This window comes from Elephas maximus, chromosome 23 (assembly GCF_024166365.1).
Source record: "Elephas maximus indicus isolate mEleMax1 chromosome 23, mEleMax1 primary haplotype, whole genome shotgun sequence".
In the NCBI taxonomy this organism is placed as follows: Eukaryota; Metazoa; Chordata; class Mammalia; order Proboscidea; family Elephantidae; genus Elephas; species Elephas maximus.
Window position 1 is genome coordinate 30563000 of NC_064841.1, and position 23828 is coordinate 30586827.

General features: G+C 36.7%; 1 protein-coding gene across 10 annotated transcripts in view; it reads left to right on the top strand.

Annotated features, from left to right (window-relative positions):
* PHC3 (polyhomeotic homolog 3) overlaps window positions 1-23828 on the top strand; it is an 86434-nt gene that overhangs the window by 50060 nt on the left and 12546 nt on the right. For 8 of the 10 annotated variants that reach the window (XM_049867711.1, XM_049867714.1, XM_049867715.1 and 5 more), the window contains 6 exons: window positions 2098-2248; window positions 4843-5093; window positions 8585-8744; window positions 17442-17556; window positions 21346-21478; window positions 21570-21801. In XM_049867711.1, coding sequence (XP_049723668.1) covers window positions 2098-2248; window positions 4843-5093; window positions 8585-8744; window positions 17442-17556; window positions 21346-21478; window positions 21570-21801 — 1042 coding nt within the window. Of the gene's footprint in view, window positions 1-2097; window positions 2249-4842; window positions 5094-8584; window positions 8745-17441; window positions 17557-21345; window positions 21479-21569; window positions 21802-21984; window positions 22112-23828 lie in introns of those variants that run through there. The other 2 variants (XR_007515124.1, XM_049867719.1) reach the window with 2 other exon arrangements.

The following is a 23828-nucleotide window of genomic DNA, read 5'->3' on the forward strand; positions in this document are numbered from 1 at the left end:
AAGTATGTATAGTGAGGCTTAACTTTAAAGAATGAGAAGTATTTTAGCATATTTGTTAATGATTATTTTAAAATATACTGTTTGTGTTGTGGCTTTTCATTTTTTAATAATCCTTCATTTAAAAAAAAAATCAGGATTCTATGCATGATGAAACTTTGATTCCTTAAAAGATTCTGTAGCTTATGTTTGCATAAATGTGACAGCAATGAGATTACAGAGTTTCAGCTTTTTAAGAAAAGATAATGATTTTGGAAAGAAAAATAATATCTAATAAAGGAGTGCTACATAGATATAATTGACTTGGTTGATAAAACCATACTTGTTTAATTACATCTGAATCAACATCCCTGTCGCCTTGTAGTAGTGAATTAATGGATCACTACTACAGCAGATAGCCCTCACTAGAAAGTCTTTTTGTTCTTTAACCTCAAGGATGCTTTTTGGGGAATGACTTTCCCCCGTATTGGATATTATCAAAATTTTTTTATTGTCATGAACAGATACTAGCAGCTATCATTGTTGCATTGTTCCATAATGACTGCCTTCACATCTAAGGATCCAGGCAGACATGAGACAAGGGATCTCTTTTGGTAAATAAAACAGGTTTTGAGAAGTAGAATTGTGAACAAATAACTTAAAAAAATTTTGTCTACTTAGTAGCTGTTTTGGATCGCAGTTCTAGATATTTGGTAAAAATAACAATCAGTAACAGTAGTATTTTTAAGTTTCAAAAAAGGCAAAAAAAAGTTGTTTTAACTAGAGAATTGAAAACTTAGTGTTTTTTTTTTTAAACTCCATCACTTGTTAAGCTATTCCTTTGTAAGTGAAATTTCATCGTTCCTTTTATAGCACGTTGTTTATGCTGGTTTCTGAAATCTTGATCATTTTTATATTTAATTTTATATACTTCAAATCATCAAACCTTTTCAATAGCTTAATTAAAAATACATACAATATTAGAAAAAAATTATTTTTCTTTAATGTTGCTTAGAGGTTTTTTATTTCATTAACGTGTATTGGAAATATTAATCAGTTTAGTTAAATAATCTTCAAAAAATCATCGTAAATTTAAATAATAATCTTTGCATATAAAAGAAGGGAGGTGAACCGTTTTGTGGTTTTGTTTTTAGTGACCTGTCTTTCATAAGTAAAGGCTAAATAAATTAAAAATGATGACAAATTAAATACCTATATCAGTCTCTAGAAGTGCACTTTGAAAATTAAGCTTTAAGTTTAATGAAACATTAGTAATAAGTTCACTTATTTTTAGTTCTTTGCCTCCTCAGAGTGTTTTTTGATTCTGTCTTCTATAATCTTGACAATTGTATAAGAAGGTAGTTAAAGACTTTAAAACTTTTCCACAAAAGTGTAGAGCAATAGTAAAGAACTAAAACTAATATGTCAGATGGCTTGGGGGTGTGTGTGTGTGTGTGTGTGTGTGTGTGTGTGTGTGTGTGTGTGTTTGTGTAGATACTATTTCAAGAACATATTTTCTTTTTACCTGATGGTAGCTTATAAAAATTCTTCATTAGATTCTTGAGTAGAACAACAAAAAAAGGAAAAGATATAATTACATACCTTTTTTGTAGGCACGCAGATGTTATTTTCCATGATTTAATCTTTAATTCACATACTAATAATGAAGAAAAGCCTGAGGTGCAATATGTTTCTTGATATATTATGTGTCATTTTGGATATTTACTTAGCATCCCTCTGAAAAATATAAGTATCTGTTTTGATTTGCGAACAGTAGAAGTTAACAGAAGCAATAGCGTAATTCCCAAAATAGTTATTTGAGTGTGAAAATAAAAATTCTCAAAATTAAAAATATGTCCCAATATGACTATATTTTCAGAAACCTTTGTGATTTTTACCCTAGATACAGATCCATAGCTTGCTTTTAGTAAAATATTGTCAAGTATTATGAAAAACTTTGTTACAGCGATTTCAGAGTTTTCCTTTCAAACTGTCAGAATAGTCATTTTAACTTTTTTTTTTTTCATTTAAAACACTTAGAATTTGATTTTTTTTAATTAAGAACACTTCATGAAACGTGTTTTGGAGAACGTCGGAAGGCAGCGTGGTTTGTCTTTACAGGTTTATCAAGTAGAAGATGTATGTGAAGAAGAAATGCCAGAAGAGGCAGATGAATGTGTCCGGATGGACAGAACCCCACCACCACCCACTTTGTCTCCAGCAGCTATCACTGTGGGGAGAGAAGACCTGACTTCTGAACATCCTTTGTTAGGTGAGCAAATTCCTAGATTTAGGGCAGTATTCTGTTTGATAAATGTTAGTAATGGGATAATTTGTGTAAGTGTGTTCCACAGGATTTTTTGTTCTTTTTGAGAATATGCACAGCAAAACATACACAAATTCAACAGTTTCTACATGTATAGTTTAGTGATTTTGATTACACTTTTGGTGTTGTGAAACCATTTTCAGCGTCCTTTTCTGAGTTGTTCCTCCCTCATTAACATAAACTCACCATCCCCAACGGTTCCTGTCTAATGTTTTGAGTTGCTGTTGTCACTTTGATCCCATATAGATAGTTCTTAAAAAAGCGCAATGCTCAAGGAAGACCTTTTTTTACTAGTTAAGCTAAATATTGTTCAGTTTTAAGGTGACTTCATGGGATATTTTTGGTTTAAGGTTTAAAGATTATCTCGGGAATACTTGTAGGGGTTCATCCAGTCCCCTTGAGTGAATTCTAGATATTTTACTAAAACATTAATATAGTCTGTAGCTCAGTGTGTAGGTCCCAAAATACATGTTTTTTTGTTGTTGTTGTTATTTAAAAAAATTTATCAATATCTTTTATCTAGATCAGGGGCTGGTAAACTACAGCACACAGGCCACATCCTTCTGTCTGCCAGGTTTTTTAATGACCCATGAGGTAAAGGTGATTTTTAGATATTTAAAATAGTTGAAAAGAATAATATTTCATGACACATAAATAAGGCGCCCTGGTGGCACAGCGGTTAAGAGCTATGGTGAGCTATGGCTGCTAACCAAAAGGTTGGCAGCTTGAATCCACCAGCTGCTCCTTAGAAACCCTATGGGGCAGTTCTTCTCTGTCCTATAGGGCCGCTGTGAGTTGGAATCGACTTGGCAGCAGTGTTTTTTTTTTTTTTTTTAATAAAGCACAGTACTTACAGGTGATATTATTTATTTCATGAGCCAATCTGTTATTTAGCTGAAAGGTGACCTCCGGAAGTGGTTTCAGTTCAAAGTTTAAAGGGTATCTCAGGGTGATAGTCTTGGAAATACGGCAGAGTGTTTTTTGAGTCTATCTAGTTCTCCTGTTCTCAGGGTAGATGAGGCCCTGGTTTGTGTGATATCTCTGTTTTTAAAAACATTTAGGACTACCCAAGATTGGCAAATTTGTATGTATGATCTAAAAATTAATTAGAACATATACCAAGCATTATTTTCTGAACAAACCAAATTCTACCTAATGCAGTTTTGTATTTCCAACATAACAAAGTATGTGTAAACTTGTAAGGGATGATGTCTCAGTTCCCCATAGATTTATTTTTTATCCCTCCAACAAGAAAATGTTTATCTCAGCAGATTATTTTATGGAACTAGATTGATTTATGGCTGTAATAGTGCTGTTATAAGCTGTATATTAATTACATCAGTTATTAAATGTGAACTTTTAGCTTTTTTTTCTGTTTCTGAGACTACACAGATGATCTGTCGTACTTTGATTAGCTGACTTTTTTTTTTTTTTTTATCTTCAAGGCATTCCTGTTCTTTTCTTCTACCTAACTGGGTATATTTTGAGCATCTTTGATAGGGGCTATCAATCCATTTCATACTAATGGAGAGAATTTATCATATCAATTAAGAGTATGGTCTCTAGAGCCAGACTGCCTGAATTAGTATCCCAGCTCCAAGAGTTACTAGCGGTGTACCCTTAGACAAGTTATTTAATCTCTATGTGACTTGGTTTCTTCATCTGTAAAGTGGAGATAAGAGTATCTACCCATAGGCTACTTATGAGGATTGAATGAGTTACAGCATGTAAGGCACTTAATACAGTATCATGCATATAATAAGTACTCTGTGAGTACTGTTATTATCTTTACACACGAGTTCCCTCCCTTCGCCATCAGATATCTATACTCACTGATATTCCTAAATATCAGCTGGTTCCATATTTCCACTTTAGTATGGGTAGTAAAAAGTCAGTGTCACTGACTGGGTAGGTAAAGTCTCCATCATGGGCTGTTAATTCTGCCTTATTATGTCTTCATAAGTCTGAAGGGGAGGAATCACAGTGATCCAGCCCAGCGTTTTGAACTTGCTTAGTGCTACAGTATTCTCCCAAATTGATGTTTGTGTGTCTTCTTGACATTAAGGGTGATGACCTATGTAAACCCATTAAAATCCCTACTTATTCTGTGCATTTCATGATCCCTTTTTTATTTAAGCATACTTTCAAAGTACTTTTCTCCCTGCCATTTGAAATATATAAACAGAAACATAGGGCATTTAATATCTGTCAGATTAAAAGAAAACAACATTTTAGTAATTATTACTGACATTCTAAAACTTTTTCATGTCTTCTGGGACCGTTATTTTTAACTAAGGCCTGAATGATAACTTTGAGCATTTACCCCCTTTTTGGTAAAGTGGGGATAACAGTAGTATATACCTTATAAGGTTATTGTGCAGATTAAATGAGACAATAAATATGAAGTTCTTAGAATAGCGTTTTAAACTACCGGATGTTACCTATTATCGCTGTTAGCGTTTATTCTTTTACGCTCTTCATATTTACCTGGACAAAATGCTAAAGATTTTTTTTTTTTTTAATCCCTTTTTTCCCTCCAGAACAAGTGGACTTGCCTGCTGTGGCATCAGTCAGTGCTTCGGTAATTAAATCTCCATCAGATCCTTCACATGCTTCTGTTCCTCCACCTCCGCTTCTGCTTCCGGCTGCGGCTACAAGGAAGAGTGGTGCATCTGTGCCCAGCAGCACTCACAGCATAGAAAACAAACCTCCACAGGCTATTGTTAAACCTCAGATCTTGACCCATGTTATTGAAGGCTTTGTGATTCAGGAGGGATTGGAGCCATTTCCTGTAAGTAGCAAGCAAATTTGTATTTTTTAAACTTACCATTCATGTAATTTTCATTTTTTAGATTTAGTCTGTTCTTTTTTTATATATATATTAAAAAGCTTAAAATTTTGTTTTTTTAAAAAGTTGTCAAATTTGTACCTGAACTATCTTTTCCTTTCTATACTATTCTTTGTATATTTCCAGATATTTTTCTAGAATTTTATACTAGCTGTTTAGTTGTATAAACTAAGGAAAAAAATGAAAGAATTTTCAGGATATGGGGATATCAATTTTATAATTTCTAGAAAAAGGTAGTTGGACATTCACCCCAACTGAATAAACCTTTCCCTCTCTCTTTTTTTTTTTTCCCTAAGGGGATTGAAGTGACACCTAACGCGTACTATTTTAAAAATGGTGTTGCTTATATAACATGATGCTTTGTGAGCTTTAACTTGAGTGCAAACAATAGTAACTTCCCAGTGACTTGGGAAGGGAATATATCTGAAGTCACCCAGTTGATGGTTTATAATCAGCAAATAGATTTTCTCATTGTTCCTAAATCTCAGCCTTCAATCAGGTTTTAAAAAATACTTTAAAATGTTCAGTGCAAAATGTAAATGCTACGTCTACTACTGAAAGTGTTATACCCTGGTAGTGTAGTGGTTAAGAGCTATGGCTGCTAACCAGAAGGGCAGCAGTTCGAATCCGCCAGCTGCTTCTTGGAAACCCTCTGGGGCAGTTCTACTCTGTCCTATAGGGTTGCTATGAGTTGGAATTGACTCCAGTGGCAACCGGTTTGGGTTTGGGTTTTTTAAAAATAATTTGGAGCCCTTGTGGCTTAGTGGTTAAACAGCCCAGCTGCTAACCAGAAGGTCAGCAGTTTGAATCCACCAGCCGCTTCTTTGGAAACCCTGTGGGGCAGTTCTGCTCTGACTTATAGGATCACCATGAGTCGGAATCTACTCGATGGCAACAAGTTTGGGTTTTTTTTGTTCTAATGTGTAATTTATATGCTGATACTTGGAGGCGAACATTTATCATGAGAAAACACATCAAAAAGAAGTAGACAAAAACCTGAAATATTTATTTTGAAGGCCTTTGATTCCCTTGACTTTCAGATTCATGGGTAGTGAAAATCCTCCATTGTAACAGTTGGTTACCCAATAAATTGCCTTTGTGTTGTTTACTCTGTGTGTGTTAAACTTGGATCTCCTGTAAGAATTGTGATAGTCAGTAGAGGAACAGTCTCTTCTCCCCACGATTCAGTGTTTGAGTCCTGGCTGTACCGCATACTGACTAACTTTTGTGAAGTCCCTTAACCTTTCTGATCTTCATTTTACTCACCTGGCAGACAGACATGATTCTTTGCTGTTATGGTTGTAGTGAGAGTTTAATGTGTATGAATTGCTCTGTGTAGTGCTTGGCATTTACTAGCAATAGCTATTATTAGCAGTATCACTAGTGGCAATTTTAACTTTTTCTCTGATCACAAAAGTAATATATGTTCTAAATGGAAAATTCGAAAAATGTATGGAACAAATAATCCCACATATACATAATAGGATCAAGATTAGTACTGTATGTATTAGTACTGTGTGTCTATACACGCACACACACACACACTACTGCTTCTTAGTATATCTTGAGCATTTATTTTCCCATATCGTTAATAAAATAATAAAAATATATTTTTATTATGGAAACATTTTGAAAGGTTACATAATATTCTACTTTGTGGACAACCATTTTTTATGTAATCCATTATTTTTGGACATTCAGGTTTCCTTTTTTTCACTGTTCAAACTGCTAAAATAAATTTTTTGTATATAATTGTCCACATTTTTAATAATTCATTAGCATAAATTCCTAGAAGTAGAATTATTAGATCACATTCCAATATATATTCAGAAAACTCTTGATATATATTGCTAAATTATTTTCTAGAAAGATTGTTTAAATTTATTTACTCAAAGTATATGCCGTTAACAGCATTATTGGTTTATTTTTGAGCAATAACTTCTATTCCAGATACATTAAGTATATTAACAAAAGTGAACAAAATTTAAAAGTTTGTGGTGATTTATTTGCAAGGCTAAATGTAGAAATTTCCAATTAGCTGTTTTGTCTTGTATGTAGCAGATACTGGAGACTTTTAGCCAGCATTCTTGAGGACTAAGATGTTGTTCTAGTCATCCTGTTTTTCTGATTAGCTGAGGGCTCACTAGCGAATCAGTAAATATTTCTGTTTTGCTGAAAATATTTCTAAAATAAGTAGCATTCATGACTTAACCAAGAATATTAGACACAGTGAAAATTTTTTGTTGTTTATTTTAATATTAATCTTTGAAGGTTTTTCCATTTCTTTGTGTGATTATAGTAGACTAGGTTGCTGCATTAGGAGTCTGGAGACTTGATCTCTACTCCTGATTCCTCTTTTATAAAGAAGTCTGCCAACACTTTGAACATCAATTCCTTTATCTGTAAAATACACAGTCATTCCTCTGTTGGAGAAAGCAAAACTTTCTAGTTAATTTAGAAGTCTTTTACATGATCTGACAATGTGCACTGTGAGTCATCTGAGAGTTCAAAACCTTTAAACTAGTAATTGCTTTTTAGAGGCTCTATCTTGAGGAAATTACCTTATAAATAAAAACCTTTGTGCATGAAAGATAAATCTTAGAGGTTGTTTGCAGAAAACAAATCAATTAATTGACAATACTGGCTAATTCAAGCTTTATTGGTCATCTTGTATTTGTGTTGCAGTCATGGAAAAAAACTAAAGTTTTTGAAGGCAAATAATTAGTCAAGCAGTGCCTTGAGAGAGGAACTGCTTAATTAGGTAGTATTTTTTAAAAGTTAAAAAAAAAAAAACTAAATATGCTGATAATTGTTGCCTTTGTCTTTCAGTGTTAGCCTTAGCCACTGAAGTATTCATAATGCAGGATAACTTGATGATTAGTATTTATTTTGACCATTGCTAAGTTTTTTTTTTTTTTTTTAATTTTATTGAGCTTTAAGTGAAAGTTTACAAATCTGGTCAGTCTCTCACATATGAACTTATATACACCTTACTACATACTCCCACTTACTCTTCCCCTAATGAGTCAGCCCGCTCCCTCCTTCCAGTCTTTCCTTTCTGGACCGTTTTGCCAGTTTCTAACCCCCTCTACCCTCCCATCTCCCCTCTAGACAGGAGATGCCACCACAGTCTCAAGTGTCCACCTGATACAAGTCCATTGCTAAGTTTTTAAGACTGTTTTTTAACTACATACTTAAACTGGAATCCTAGGTTCCATTTGACTGAGACTTTGAAGCAGCCAAACTACTGGTGACCTGAAAGAAGGCATTTATGTCCAGGTTGACTAACCTTTCCTTAAGGAATAAAGCACTTAGTGAATGGATCTAACTGACTGAACAAGTAAATTATCACGGGTACTATTCATTGCAAGAGGTTTTTAAAACAAGTTATTTCTGAATATCTTTTTAAACTTTATTCTCTTTCCCTTTTAAAGGTGAGTCGTTCATCTCTGCTAGTAGAACAGCCCATGAAAAAAAGGCCTGTTTTGGATAATCAGGTGATCAATTCTGTGTGTGTTCAGCCGGAACTACAGAACAATACAAAGCACGCAGATAATTCATCCGACACGGAGATGGAGGACATGATTGCTGAAGGTGTGTGGGCTTCACTTCAGAGACCCTTTAAATTAACTTCGACTTTTACTGCTTGAGAAAGGACTTGGATTTTTTATCCTACATAGATTTTCACTTGAAAGTGTTTACTATTTTAGTCTCATATATTGCATTATTTGACCAAAATAATGAGAAAGCTAAACAGGCTCTTAACGGCCAAATACCCAAAATAGCAAGATCGCTGTTAATTTGCATGATGTCAGTTTGAGTTTTGAAAGAGTGTGGGTGGGAAAAGTTCCATTACATATGAGAGAAAGGAATTCAGAATTTTAGGATCAAAACAACCAACTTTCTATGTTTTTCAAAGCAGACTTAAGTAAAAAATGAATATTTCACTAAGTTTGCTTAGAAATTCAGAGTTTCTGGATTGTTTGGTTTTTCAACTTCCACATTCTGATGTTTGACATCAGGTGAATATTCCAATTGTATTAGGGGTGCACTCTTCAATCAAGAGATGGTTAAATTTGCTCACAGAGAAAAACATGACCCAACCTCCTTAATATTATATATTATAGAGAAGAATCCTTTTTTATAGACTTTATTCTAATAGTGAATATTCCATTGCAGTCAAAATGGTATATGCAATTACTGCAGAAAAACAAGCAAACATTAAACGATATACTTTATACCTTGAGTTTGCTAGTAAAATCAGGAAATCCTTTTAGCATTTTTTTGAATGAAATTCTGAATTTCTGATTAAAAAAAAAAAAAAACTAGCTCTGTTCTCTAGGAGCATCTTGTGAGACTGTCCCTGACTGAGTCCGTTCATGATCTTGTAATTGGTATAGTTCAATGTAAGTAATTTAATAGCATTTAGAGGGACCCCTGGTGGTGAAGTGGTTAAGTGCTTGGCTACTAACTGAAAGGTGGGCGCTTCTACCCCACAAGTCACTCGGTGGGAAAAAGATGTGACAGTCTACTTCCATAAAGATTACAGCCTTGGAAACCCTATAGGACAGTTCTGCTCTTTCCTGTAGGGTCTCTGTGAGTTGGAATCAACTTGATGGCAATGTTTTTTTTTTTTTAAATAGCATTTCGTATAGTCATGGTTCTACAGGAGTGCATTAACACCTGTATCTAAGTAATTATCTTCAGCATATTAGTATGTTTTATTTAAAATGAATTTATTTTGCAAATATTTATTGAGCATATATAATGTACCCGTATTTTGCTAAATTAAGCAAAATAGCCTTTTGGTTAAGGAAAGTGATATTTATTGTCTTTGGTCACAGTTTTCCTAACTCTTAAAAGGAAAGCACCTCTGTCATTGTTGGTACTTTATAAACTTGGAATGTTTTCATTACTATTTTATTCCCTATTTGAATAGCAAAAACCCATTGTTGTCAAGTCCATTCTGACCCACAGCGACTCTAGAGGACAGAATAGAACTGCCCCATAGGGTTGCCAGAAGTGGCTGGCGGATTTGAACCACTGGTCTTTTGGTTAGCAGCTGTTATCACTTAATCACTGCGCCACCTGGGCCCCAGATAGCAAAGAGTATAGTAAAAACGCCAAAACCAAACCTGTTGCGGTCAATTGATTCTGACTCAGTGTGACTGTATAGGACAGAGTTGAACTGCCCCATAGGGCTTCTAAGGAGTGGCTGGTGAATTCAAACTGCTGACCTTTTGGTTAGCAGCCATAGCTCTTAACCACTGAGCCACTAGGGCTCTAAAGAGTATAACTCAGTTGCCGTTGAGTTGATTCTGACTGAGTAGAACTGTCCCATAGGGTTTCTTTCCAAGGAGCTACTGGTGGATTCGAACTGCCAACCTTGTGGTTAGCAGCCATACTCTTAACCACCGAGCCACTAGGGCTCCAAAGAATGTAATACTCTTACTGCTAACTTATACTGAGTTCAATTTTATGTTTTACTTTTTATTTAAAAGAATGTTAACCATGAGAATTTTCAAACATAGATACAATTAGAGAGAATTATATAATGAATCTGCAATCACCCAGACTCTAACATTATCACCGAATTTCAACATTATTTTGCCATACTTGTTTTATCCATCCCTTTTGCGCACCTGCCTGCCTACCTTCTTTCTCTCAATCTCCCTCTCTAGTGTTTTTTTTTTTTTTTCTTTTTTTTACTGAACTTTAGATGAAGATTTACAGAACAAACTAGTTTCTCATCAAACAGTACACACATTGTTGTATGATATTGGTTAACAACCCCATGATATGTCAGCACTCTGCCTTCTCAACCATGGGTTGCCTGTTACCAGCTTTCCTGTTCCTTCCTGCTTTCCAGTCCCTGCCCCAGGGATGGTGCGCCCCTTTAGTCTTGTTTTGTTCCACGGGCCTGTTCAATCTTTGTCTGAAGGGTGACCCTCAGGAGTGGCCTCATTACTGAGCTGAAAGGGTGTTTGGGGGCCATACTCTCAGGGTTTCTCCAGTCTGTCAGGCCAGCAAGTCTGGTCTTTGTTTTTGAGTTAGAGGTTTGTTTTACATTTTTCTCCAGCTCTGTCCTGGACTTTGTACTGTGATCCCTGTCAGAGCAGTCAGTGGTGGTAGCCTTGCACTAACTCTTTGTGCTGGACTCAGTCTGGTAGAGGCCATGGTAGACATGGTCCATTAGTCATTTGGACTAATGTTTCCCTTGTGTCTTTAGTTTTCTTCATTCTTCCTTGCTCCTGAAAGGTTGAGACTAGTGGAGTATCCTAGGTGGCCTCTCACAGGCTTTTAAGACCCCAGACACTGCTCACCAGAGTAGAATGTAGAACATTTTCTTTATAAACTCTGTTATGCCAATTGAGCTAGATGTTCCTTGAGACCATGGTCCCCACCGCCCTCAGCCCAGCAATTTGGTCCCTCAGGGAGTTTGGATGTGTCTATGGAGCTACTGTGGCCTTGCCTTGTACAGGTTGTGCTGGCTTCCCCAGTATTGTGTACTGTATTACCCTTCACCAAAGTTACTGCTCGTCTTTTGTGTATTAAATGTTTTTCCATCTCCGCCCTCCCCTCCCTCGTAACCATCAAATATTGTTTATTTTTGTATGTAAACCTTTTCATGAGTTTTTACAGTAGTGGTCTCATATAATATTTGTCCTTTTGTGATTGACTTATTTCCCTCAGCATAATGTCCTCTGCTGAGTTCCTTTTGTTTGTGGATTTCTTTTGTTTTTATAGATTTTGTTTTTATTGAGCCTGTATGTTTTTTGTCTTCATATTGCTGAGTAGGTTTAACTTCCTTTGTGGTTAGCTTGAAATTTAACCTTACCTTCCTAGGCTTGAACCAGTCTATTATTATGTGGTATCGCCTTGCCTTTCTCTCCATTAGAGAGTTCTATACCTATACCGTTTATTCCCTCTTTTATTGTTCTGACATTGTTGTCATTTACCAATTAACCTCTCTGGTCCCCTGTTGGAATTCTTTTGGTTTTGGAGAGTCCTTGAGAGTTCATTTCCTAGGTTGGTGTCTGGCTGGTACAATCTTGCGTCCTAGATTCAGGATGTGGTCTGATGTTGTTTGCTCTCAGACTGAACGACCCTTTAATAATTCTGGTAAATTTGGTTTTATATATTCCCTTAATTACTGTTTATCTGGAAATGTCGTAATTTCACCATCATATTTGAACTAAAGTTTTGCAGGATATATTGTTCTTGGTCGGCAGTTTTTTTTAAGGTTTTATATATGTCGTCCCATTGCCTTCTTGCCTGCATGGTTTCTGCGAGATAATCAGAGCTTAGTCTTATTGTTTCTTCTCAGTATGTGACTTTTTATTTTTCTCAGGCTGCTTGCAGGATTTTTCCTTTCTCTTTGGTTTAGCGAGTGTGATTATGCTACGCCTTGGTGTTTTTCTTTTGGGGTCTATCCTGTACAGGGCTTGTTGAGCTTCTTGGGTGGTCACCTTTTCATCACTCATGATATCAGGGAAGTTTTCCATCAGCAATTCTTCAATGATCCTCTCTGTGTTTTCTGTTTTCTCTCCCTGCTCTGGAACTCAAATCACTTGCAGATTTTTGCTTTTGACTGTATCCCACATTATTCTCAGGGTTTCTTCATTTTTCTTCATTCTTTTTCTCTGATCTTTCCTCAGAATTTTATCCAAGTGTTTGTCATCAATTTCGTTGATTCTGTCTTCCATCATTTCAAACCTGCTTCTCAGCCCTTCTTGGACACTGCCCATTTCTGAAATCTTGTTGTTTATCTTTTGGATTTCTAATTGTATCTGTAAGATTTCTAGTTGTGAATTTACTTTGGCATTTTGCTCCTGTATTACTTTCCTGAATTGTTCTGCTTTTTTGTCTGTATTTTCCATGAATTTGTCTGCCTTTTCCAAAAATTTGTCTGTGTTTTTCCTCATTTTTGTCTGCTTTTTCCTTCAACTCTTGGATTGCTCTGAATATTAGATTTGAATTCCCTGTCAGGTAGTTCTCGTGCCTTTTCTTCTACTGGAAAGTCATCTGGTGTTTATTTTGGATGCATACTGGACCCATCCTGTCCTTTTTTTTTATGTTTTGATATTGTCTGCTGTCTTTGGGACATTCAGTAGTAATTTTCTTTTCTTGATTGTAGATTTGTTTGTTTTGTCCTGCTTTTTTGTTTTATTTGGTTATGTCTGAGCAGGTGGGCTATGTGCTCTTTGTTGTTTGCTCGTCTGTCGTCACGATACTCTTCATCTCCTTGTCCAATGGGCAGAGCGAGTCATTCAGCTGTGGTGCAGCAGGGCAGGTCCAGCTGAAGGGGTGGGGCTGGGATGGATTATTTGTGGCAGGTACTAGGGCTGACAGGGTGGGCCAGGAATCAGTGCTGGGCAGGTTCCAGTAGGCCGTTCCTGTGCTGCTTGGGGGTGTGATGTTCAGTGCACGGAGCAGGTAGGCAGGAAAGAGGAGAGGTGGTGATGTGTGGAGCATTATAGGGGTGTGGGAAAGAGGAGAGAAAAACAGGAGCCAAAAACAAGCAAGCAAAGGGGGAAAAAAAAAAGTGCCAAGGGAGCTTGCCGTTGGAGTGGAGAGGTGAGAAACAGAGAAATGTCGAAAAGTGAAAAGAAAAAGAGAAAAAGAAAGAAAAAAATAACTAGATAAAAATTTGGAAAAGAGAGAAAAAGAAAAGCCCCCAGGAGTCCTGGAGTCCCACCAGTAGGGCTGCTAAGATGGGTGAAGTGGCTCCCAGGCTGTACAGTATAGCCTGCCTAGAGAGGGGTATAGATATCACACAGCACCAGGTATTCAGGAGACAGGAAAAGAAGGTAAGTGTAGAGAGAGGAGAACTGAGAAATGAAGATAGACTGAAACGGAAAAAGAGAAAAGAAAAAATAAAATGCCCCCAGGGATCCCACCTATGCGGCTGCACAGATTGGTGGAGTGGCTCCTAAGCTGTGCAGTGCAGCCCGGCTAGAAGGGGCTCCCAAGCTGCAAAAAGAAAAAAACAAACAGAACAGATCAAAGCAAAACAAGGGGGAAAAAAGGCCCCAGGGATCCCACAAGCGTGGTGTCACGGGCCAGGGGAGTGGTTCCCCAGTTGAGCGTGGCTTCAGAGCCTTTCAGGAAGAAGGAAAGATGGCACACGGAGCCAGGTGTTCCAGAGAAAGGAGGGGGAGGTGGTAGGAGGCACAGAAGAAACCAAAAGATGCAGAAAGAAGCGATATGAGCTCAGGGGCCCGGCCAGTGTGGGCAGGGCGAATCCAAGCAGCCTGAGGCCAAAGCAGTTGCCTCTCAGCCAAGATACTGCAGCTGGCGGGAAGCAGAGGAGGCCGAAGGGGGGAGGGGGGGGACTAGGAAAGCCCATATCGCTTGTTCCCGGGTGCTCTGTCGCCCGCTGGGAACTTGGTGAAGCCGATTTCCCCTACTCCTTGTCCGCTGATCTCTGACGTGGGTGGGGCGAATCCAAGCGGCGCAGACACTGCACTTTCCAGCCGGCCAAGCCACCATAGCCAGCCAGTAAGCTCAGAGGTAGAGCAGCGGGAGTGAAGGGGGGGTGGGAGAGCATGTATTGCTGGTTACCAGGTGCTCTGTCTCCTGCTGGGAGTTCCTCAAAGCTGCTTTCCCGTGCTCCCTGTTTGCTGACCCCCAACTGGAGTCAAGATGGCGAATTTGTGCTGCCTTAGCTGATGGGGCCCTCCGCACATATCTCTCCTCAATCTCAGTCCTCTGTCAGTTTCTTATTCCATTGGGTGTTTGGCTGAGATCTTTCTCTCTCTCCATTTGGCACTTCAGGTTCCAGGAATGACGTCTGTCTCTGTTTTACGGGTCTTTGCTGTGGAGGGACGGCGTGGTGCTTCTGTCTGTGGCACCATGTTGGCCAGAAGTCCTCTCTCTCTAGTATTTTAAGGAAAGTTATAGCCCTTATTTTATTTCATCACTATATACTTCGGTGTGCATCTCTGAAAAATATGTAAATTTTCTTATGCAACTACAATGCCGTATCACACATAACAATAATAATTCCATAGTCAGATTTCTCCAGTTATTTAAAAAATAATGTCTTTTTTAGGTTATTTTGTTCTTATTAGGATCCAAACATGGTCTACATCTTGCTTTCTGTTATTATGAATTTAATTGCATTTAATTCCTAGCTTTTAGTTATAAATACTACTTTATCTGAGAAAAAAATTTTATTTGAAATAACCATAGCAAAGATAAATATGCAGGGATTCTTTTTTTCCTTACTTATGTCTATGAGTATAAATGAAAGTCTAGGTTAAAAAGTGTTTGTAATATGCCCCCTTGTGTTCACATATTGGAAGAACAGGGAAAACTGTTGAGGAAACTTGACAGCATGTATAGCATATGCTGTACTCTGCTACAACCTGTAAACTGTGTGTAGAAGTAATATACAACCTCTCTTCCTCAAGGAGCTTTTAATTTGGTTTGGAACTAGAGAATCTCCATCATAAAAAAATAAGGAGTAGAAAATGATGTTTTAAATGAATTATATAGACAGTAGTAATTTAGGACTTTAAGATTGGCTGAGACTGTTCTCAGTTTGGTGAGTTTCCTATAGAGATAGGATTTGACCTGGGTCTTGGATAATAAAGCATAGATTGAAGATTACAAACAGGAACAACATTTCAGGATAGAACACCATGAATAGGTGCAGAAAGAACGTCTAAGCATCAGGCAACTTCAGGAGTCAGTGAAGAGAAGAGAGTTGGGTCAGAGAAGTAGTGGAAGTAAGACTGGCAGAGTCAGATTATAGAGTACGCTGGATACCAAGACTAAGGAGTTAAGAGTTATCTTGTCAAACGGATGGTTACTGGTTTATAGGCAGGTGACATGAGCAAAAGCATGTTTTTGAAAAATCTGGTCATCCGCAGGATGAATATAGAAGGTTTAGACATGTAATTAGCACCGTCATGGTGGCATGAGGAAGGAAAGAATAAATGGGAAATAAAACAAAGGGAGTTCAACAGGACGAGGTATCAGAATAAGAAAATATTAAAGATAATTTATTTCATAGTGGAGACATAGTTACATAAAGTGAGCTAAAATTTTAAATACTTCATAATTTAATTTCTCAAGGTAATTTTATAATTCCTTTGTCTATTACGACATACTTAAGCATCTGTGGGAAGTGGTGTGAAATAGTGATGTCACTTATTTAGTGGCTTTGGTTTTAGTAGTATATACAATTTAATTCACTATAAAAAACTTCAGGGTTAGGATTAAAGCACTTTGTCATCTGCTTCTCCAGTAAAACTGGCAAATGTGAGTGCCCAAACTTAAAGAGTACATGTCGTCCATGCCCGTATTTCAGAGTCCCAGGCTTCATCTTAACAAGCCTTTGTTAAATGGGTAATACAGAAGAAGCATAAGTGCTCACAGCTAAGCTTTTGTTAGTGGAGTGCTTTTGTTGCATATTTTATATGACTTGGCATAGGAATTATGATGCTAGAAAGTGACAAGATAGATTAAAAAATTAAACAGTTTTCATTGAAGTATTTCTTGAGTACTTATTGCAGGTATTAGTACTCTGTTAGTTCTTACGTGGAAAATAGACAACAGAACTGTCACTTTTTTATGCCTACTACCTGTTGCCACTCAGCCTTCACTGCATTTCTTGGGAAGGTATTATAAACCTTTCTACGGATGAGAAAGCTGGTCAAGAAGATTAAGTTGCTTGCTTATAGGTGACTGCTGTTTAGTACTTGAGGATTTAGGTAGGAATTTTCTTTGGGTTCTATGCTGTATAACCTGAAGAAAGAAATGGATGTAGGTCTGGAGGAAGGAGATTCTAACTTAATAGGGAGCACCCTGAAAAAAGCACCCCTCTTTGAAGTCATCCTTGTTCTCTCCATTTAAAGTTCAGTGTTCAGTGCCATATATTCCCATACCACACTGTGTCTAAATTCAGATCCCACATGCTGCTATTTGAAAGTGTTCCTTCTGGAGGGTGGTGACTATGTCTTATTCATCTTCATTCCTCTCATGATGCTTAATAAAGCTATTTGCATATTTTAGACATGGTGGAATCTTCGTGAGATGAACTGTTAAAACTGTAATCCTTATTTATATAGAGAAAACACTGTATAATTTATATGCAGAAGCAAGAGGGAATTGATGGAGGTGGTTGTTTAATGGAGGCTTTAGCCGTGCCAAAGTGGCTATGAATTGAAAAGTTAAAGAGCCATTGGTCTGAACCATCAGCATCTAACCAAAGTAGCCGTTAAGAGAAGATGAGCTGCTGCAAATAAAATTTTTGGAAATTTTCCTTTTGTTTCCTTTTTTTAGAGACATTAGAAGAAATGGACAGTGAGTTGCTCAAGTGTGAATTCTGTGGGAAGATGGGATATGCAAATGAATTTCTGCGGTCAAAACGATTCTGCACTATGTCATGTGCCAAAAGGTATCTCTGTTGTCTTGAATTTCATAAAGCACAAACCAAAAACCACTGCTGTGAGACCAAAAAACCTTCATATAGTCTACCAATAGCAAAACATAGGTATTATCATAAAATGCAGGAATAATATAAAATAGACATCATCTGGAGCTACCTTGGTATATAGCTTTTAAATTTTGGTCTGTGAAAATTATGTACTCATAACACTTACAATGAGTTTTACAGTGTAATATTGAATTAGAAATCTTCTGGTGGTTGCAGTATGTTTAGGAGTATCACTCCTGTGAAGTGATCAGGATATTATAGAGTATTAGTCCTTAACATATCTAAACGATATTTGTTTTATCAACATTGAAATACTTGGGTATCTTAGTTACCTAGTGCTGCTGTAACAAATAGGGAGCCCTGGTGGCATAGCAGTTAAAGCGCTCAGCTGCCAACCAGAAGGTCGGTGGTTCAAACCCACCAGCCACTCCGTGGGAGAAAGGTTGGCAGCCTACTTCCATAAGAATTTACAGCCTTGGAAACCCTATGGGGCAGTTCTACTCTGACCTATAGGGTTGCTATGAGTTATAATCGATGATAGTCTTTTTTTTTTTTTCCTTTTTTTGCTGTAACAAATACTACCATGAGTGGGTGGCTTTAAAGAACAAGAATTTTGTGTCTTACAGTAGTTTTGCAAGGTAGGAGTCCAGTTCCAAGGTATTGTCACAGGTAGGCACCTTTTCTTTCCTTAGGGTCTAGGAGAAGATCCTTGTCCCTTTCTGCTTTTGTAGCCCTGGGCATTTCTCAGTATTCCTTGGCTGCTTGTAGATGTGTCTTCCCATGATACCTGTCTTCTTCTGTGTCTGTGTGTATTCTGCTCTTTTTTATAAGATGTCACTCAGAAGGGATTAGGTTTAGGACCCACTTTACTCTGTTATGACTTCATTAACGTGACCCTATTTCTATGCAGTGTCATATTTATAGGTACAGGAGTTAGAACTTCAACATAACTTTTTTGAGGGGCATAATTTACTTTGTTTAAAATTGTTTTGATTGTATCTTATTTGTTTGAACTATATCCTATCTTAGGTTTTTAAGTGGGACAGCTATAGCAATAAATTCCCCTACATTGCCACATTATCAGACAGCAAAATGTCTGTCTTTTTTAAACCAGTAGTTTTAATAGTAATTATTGTAGATAAATAGGAGCCTCTGGGTGCTGCAAATGGTTAACATACCTGGCTGCTAACTGAATCTACCCAGTGGTGCCTTGGAAGAGAAGGGCCTGGTGATCTACTTCTGAAAAAACAGCCATTGGAAACCTTATGGAACACAGTTCTACTCTGACACACGTGGAGTTGCCATGAGTCAGAATCTGCTCAACAGCAACTGGTAAAATTATAGATTAATAGGATGAATAACAAAAGAAACGTTTGGTCTTTTAATTAATTTTATAATTCCCAAATTTAGTTTACATTAAAAAAAAAAACCTTTGATTATAAATCATAATTGCATAAGTACTACTTAAGTTGAAGTGTACACACAGATCGATTATTTTAAAATTTGTTCTGTGTTCAGAAAAGTGATTGTTCCCTCAAAGAATTAAGATCTTGATTGTACATACTTAGGGAATTTTTTGCTTGAACATTTCATTTGGATGAATGTACTAAAATATACTTAGAAAAACTTAAATTATAAAAGTCATAGAAGTATTTTCCTCCAAAAATAGGTTTATTGGTTTCTCACTTGTTAAACTGTTTTACTCAAATAGTCTTTCATGTTATTGATAGCCCTATAATCAAATTATGTAACGCTTGGTTTAACTTGATATTTTTTTAGTTTGCATATACCACAAGAAAAAAGTGGCACTCTGATTCTAAGTGATTAAAAACTCTGAAAACTTGGGAAAAGGACTATGTTTGCGAATATTTTAGGTATTTAACTCTTTAGAAATATTTCAGGGTATTTAACATTTAATTCTGTTCTATAGTCGTCCACTTATGGCATTTTTTGTTACAGCAGTACTAGCTAACCAAGACAGAATTTGGTACCAGGAATGGGGTGCCGTTCTAACAAATACCTAAAGTGTAGAAGTGAGTTTGGAGTCTAGATGGCCTTGAAGAAACTGTTGGAAGAATTAAGGACAGTGGGGTGATTCTGATGAGAGTTCAGTAAGAAATGAGGGATCCTCATTTAACTCTAAAGAAGGTGAGCTTCTCCAGAAGGTTTGGGGCCCCGTGATAGCGAAATATGGACGAGAGAGCAAAGAAGAGAGGATAAATTAGGACAGAGAGGAACTGCTGCTGATTACATGTCTGCCTAAATATGTGGAGATCTAAATGTTTAGGAACTAGATATCGAGTATATAATTATTTTCTTTTCTCTGTCCTTTTTCTATGGGGAAAGAAGCTTTGTTAATTGAGCTAAATAGAAATCAGAAACCTACAGAGTTGAGCCCACAGGTGAACATAGCAGGAGCTTATTGTTTTGGGGTAAAATAAAGTGTCCATTTTTATCAGGGTGCTATTTTTTTTTTCCCATAGAAAAATAGCCTGTTCATTCTCATAGTACTTTTTACTTCTCCCTCCTGATATTTTCATAAATCATAGGTGAGGAAAACTTATTTTAGTATCTGCGTACTAGTCCTAGTTATCAGTAGCAAAATTAACTGGGATTCATTTTTGTCATTTTCCTGAAAAATCTTCTTAGAGCAAAAGAGTTTTAAAAGTATGAAATCACAGTGATAGTAGGAACTGCATGTATTTTTCTCAGTCTTTTCATAGCTTTCTATTCTTCTTTCCAGGGAAGGTGTTGGCCAGATCCTTGCCACCATCTGTTTTTGTATGGTCCACAAGCTAAGGATGGTTTTTAAATTGTAAAATATCAAAAGAAGGATAATATTTCATGACGTGAAAATTATGTCCAAATTTCAGTGTCTGTAAATAAAGTTTTATTGGAACACAGCCATGCTCATTTGCTTACATATTGTCTATGCCTGCTCTTGCACTACAATAATGCAGTTGAATATTTGGGGACAGAGACCGTGTGATCCACAAAGCCGGAAATATTGACTAATCTGGCCCCTTTACAGAAAAAGTTTTCCAGCCCCCATTCTAGGGCTTTGGAGCCCAATAAGTGGCATAGAACTGTTTTAAGTTTTCATCACGTCTTATAAAATTCTATGTTCAAAACCACTAGGCAATCTGTTTTTATAAAAGGAAAGTAATCTTTCAGCCAATTTTAAAGAATTACGTACTTCTGAATTTTCTGAATAGCGGGGGCACTGAATTCCTTGTGTAACTTTGAAATCTCTAACTTTGTGTTGATTTCAGCAATACTTGAAAAATATTTTACTAGCTGTTTAAGGTTTTCCCCCTCCTTACTTCATACCTATTTTTATTAATCTTATAATGATTACTTAGGAAAGTATCAGTTTAAATAAACATAAATAGTTAATATATTAACTTCTGTTTCTCCTGGAACCTTGAATTATTTTGCTGCTGTGAAAAATGATATCATCTGTATTTTGCATAAAAATCCCACTATCGTGCTGTTATCAGGAGAAAATATCAATACCTTGTTATAGGTGGTCAGTATTAGGTTGGGATATATAATATACACAGGGGCCATGATTTGACCTTTAGCATAAGTAAATCCATTGAACGTTATGGTTTACTTTATGAGGTACTGTAGTCTGCAATGAAGTATATGGCACTTACTGATTCATAGTTGCACTTCGAAGTCATAATTGAATACTAAATGGCATGTCCCATGTATCATTTAATAGTTTTTCTTTCTTGAATTTCTTAGGTACAATGTTAGCTGTTCCAAAAAATTTGCACTTAGTCGTTGGAATCGTAAGCCTGATAATCAAAGTCTTGGGCATCGTGGCCGTCGTCCAAGTGGCCCTGATGGGGCAGCAAGAGAACATATCCTTAGGCAGGTCTGTAGAAACCTTGCTTCACTGTACAATACCCTTTTCAGAAATGCAAGGAAAGTACAATGCTGTATTTTACTTGTACTACATTTTCCAGCTTCCAATTACTTATCCATCTGCAGAAGAAGACTTGGCCTCTCATGAAGATTCTGTGCCATCTGCTATGACAACTCGTTTGCGCAGGCAGAGTGAGCGGGAAAGAGAACGTGAGCTTCGAGATGTGAGAATTAGGAAAATGCCGGAGAACAGTGACTTGCTGCCAGTTGCACAAACGGAGCCATCAATATGGACTGTTGACGATGTCTGGGCTTTCATCCATTCTCTGCCTGGTAGGTGATTCACGACCTTGGCCTCAGTATTTTTCTCATGCACTCACACACAGCAGTGATGTTAGATCCATCCACACCTGTTGCACAAAAGGGCTAGAGAAGCGAGAAGTACTGTGTATATATATTAATTAAATGGCATTTGCTATTGAAATGTGATCTGTTTCCTCTTGCTTATTCCCTCAGCACAACTGGGTATTTTCTCATACCCCCCAAGTCGATAAAAACTGACTAGTCCTGCTTCTGCTGTGACACCTCAGCCGTGAAGATATTAAAGGTGCTCTCTTCTCTTCAGTCTGATTTCTCTCGAGAGGTCAGTAGAGAGATTGAATCAGACACTTCTTTCCTTCTGCTCTTCTATTTTTCTATTCTGTTTCCTCCTTAATTCCTAATTTAACCCTTTTTACATGAAATAAGAGAGACTTTTTTATTTTTTGCATTTGGAAAGCTAATCAAGACCTTTTAGAATATGATAAAATTTTGGTTTCTTTTTTAAAAATCAAGCTGAGTCTTTTAAAGGAACTGCGTTCTTTGATTCCTTGCAATAAATAAACATCAAGAGCACTTCTGGAATTTTATTTTTTAAGTAGGTAGCTGAAATTCAGTTATGATGTTCTGTTCCAATATTGAGAGTAACTTTCTTATTTATGTTTTCCTGCTCTTAATTCTCATTTTGGTACTCTTTCCATCAGCTTAGGTCTTTATGTTCTTTATTTTTTTCTTTAATGCAACAATAGTCTTTCATATTCACTTTTTTCAAGGTGCTGGCTACCAGAGACAGCTGTACATTTGTTCATGATGAGGCCCACATCGGTTCTTTTTATTAATATGTATTTTTAAATCACCAACTCTTATCAGTCATTTTGACCTTATGAATATGGGAAACAGGGAGTTTTTGTTCTTGTTTTTTTAAACATTTGTCCCCTTTTGGTTTTATTGTGAATCATACCATTTCTCTTGAGACAAGTTTTTCAGAAGAATTCATCTCATTTGAACTTGTTTACTGGACTTACTAAGATTAATTCAGCTATTTTTGCTAACTAATCTTTCTGTGAAGATGACCAGGGTCTCAGAAGCAAACATGTAGCTGATGCACTGTGCTAGTGAAGAAAATATATTAAAAAAATCACTGTTTTAAAAAAGTCAGCCATTTTACCTTATATACAGAATTTTTGTTTATCAATAGCTTGTTTTAAAAATGCTAAATAGGTATTTTTACAAGATATGGTCACTTTTAAAGAAAGATGGACTTGTTTAAAAGGGATGCATGCTTCATGGGAAAACTTTTCTAGGCACGTGCCTTAGGGTCTAAATAGTTGTCAGCCATGTAGGTTTAGAATCCGCTTTAGAACCGCCGCGTTAGGGGATGGCGTCTTCTCTGGCTGTGGCTTTAATATTTACTGAAAACCAACTTTGGTTTCTCGACCAGTACACGTTATCTTGAGAATTAACAATGGTGTCTCCACCACTAACCACCTGTGGCTGGGATTTGATGGTGGCATTTTCAGAAGCAGTCTCAGGCTTCCAAATGGGGCATGTTACCTTTTTGTGAACCTGATTTCTCATTTGGGGGAAAATATTTCTCATCTTTTTGGGGGGACAGGGGCATTGGTTTATATCCTGAAAAAGGTAGTTGCCAAGATAATTAAAAAATAATAGATATTTCTGATTCTTCTGTGACTTACACTTTTTTAGGGCTAGTTTTCTAATTTTCCCCAGCATCCATTTGCTATGAGGCTACTCTTGATTGCTTTATTAGAACAAAGACAAACTCCTTTAATTCATCCTGTCTTCATTTGAGTTAAAAAAAAATATTTTTATTATTGTTTATAACTTGAGTTACTTGTTTTAGTGAGTTCCTCTAGACACTTAATTTTGTTGCCAGTTATTTAGAAATGATTGGATTCATTAAAAGGAGTCCGCTTTATAATTTAGAATTCATTTGTACAGTTTAGCAGTTTGCTTAACATAATTCTGCTTGTCTTTTACTAACTAAATGAGAGTATTTATAAACTGCTTTGACAGACAAA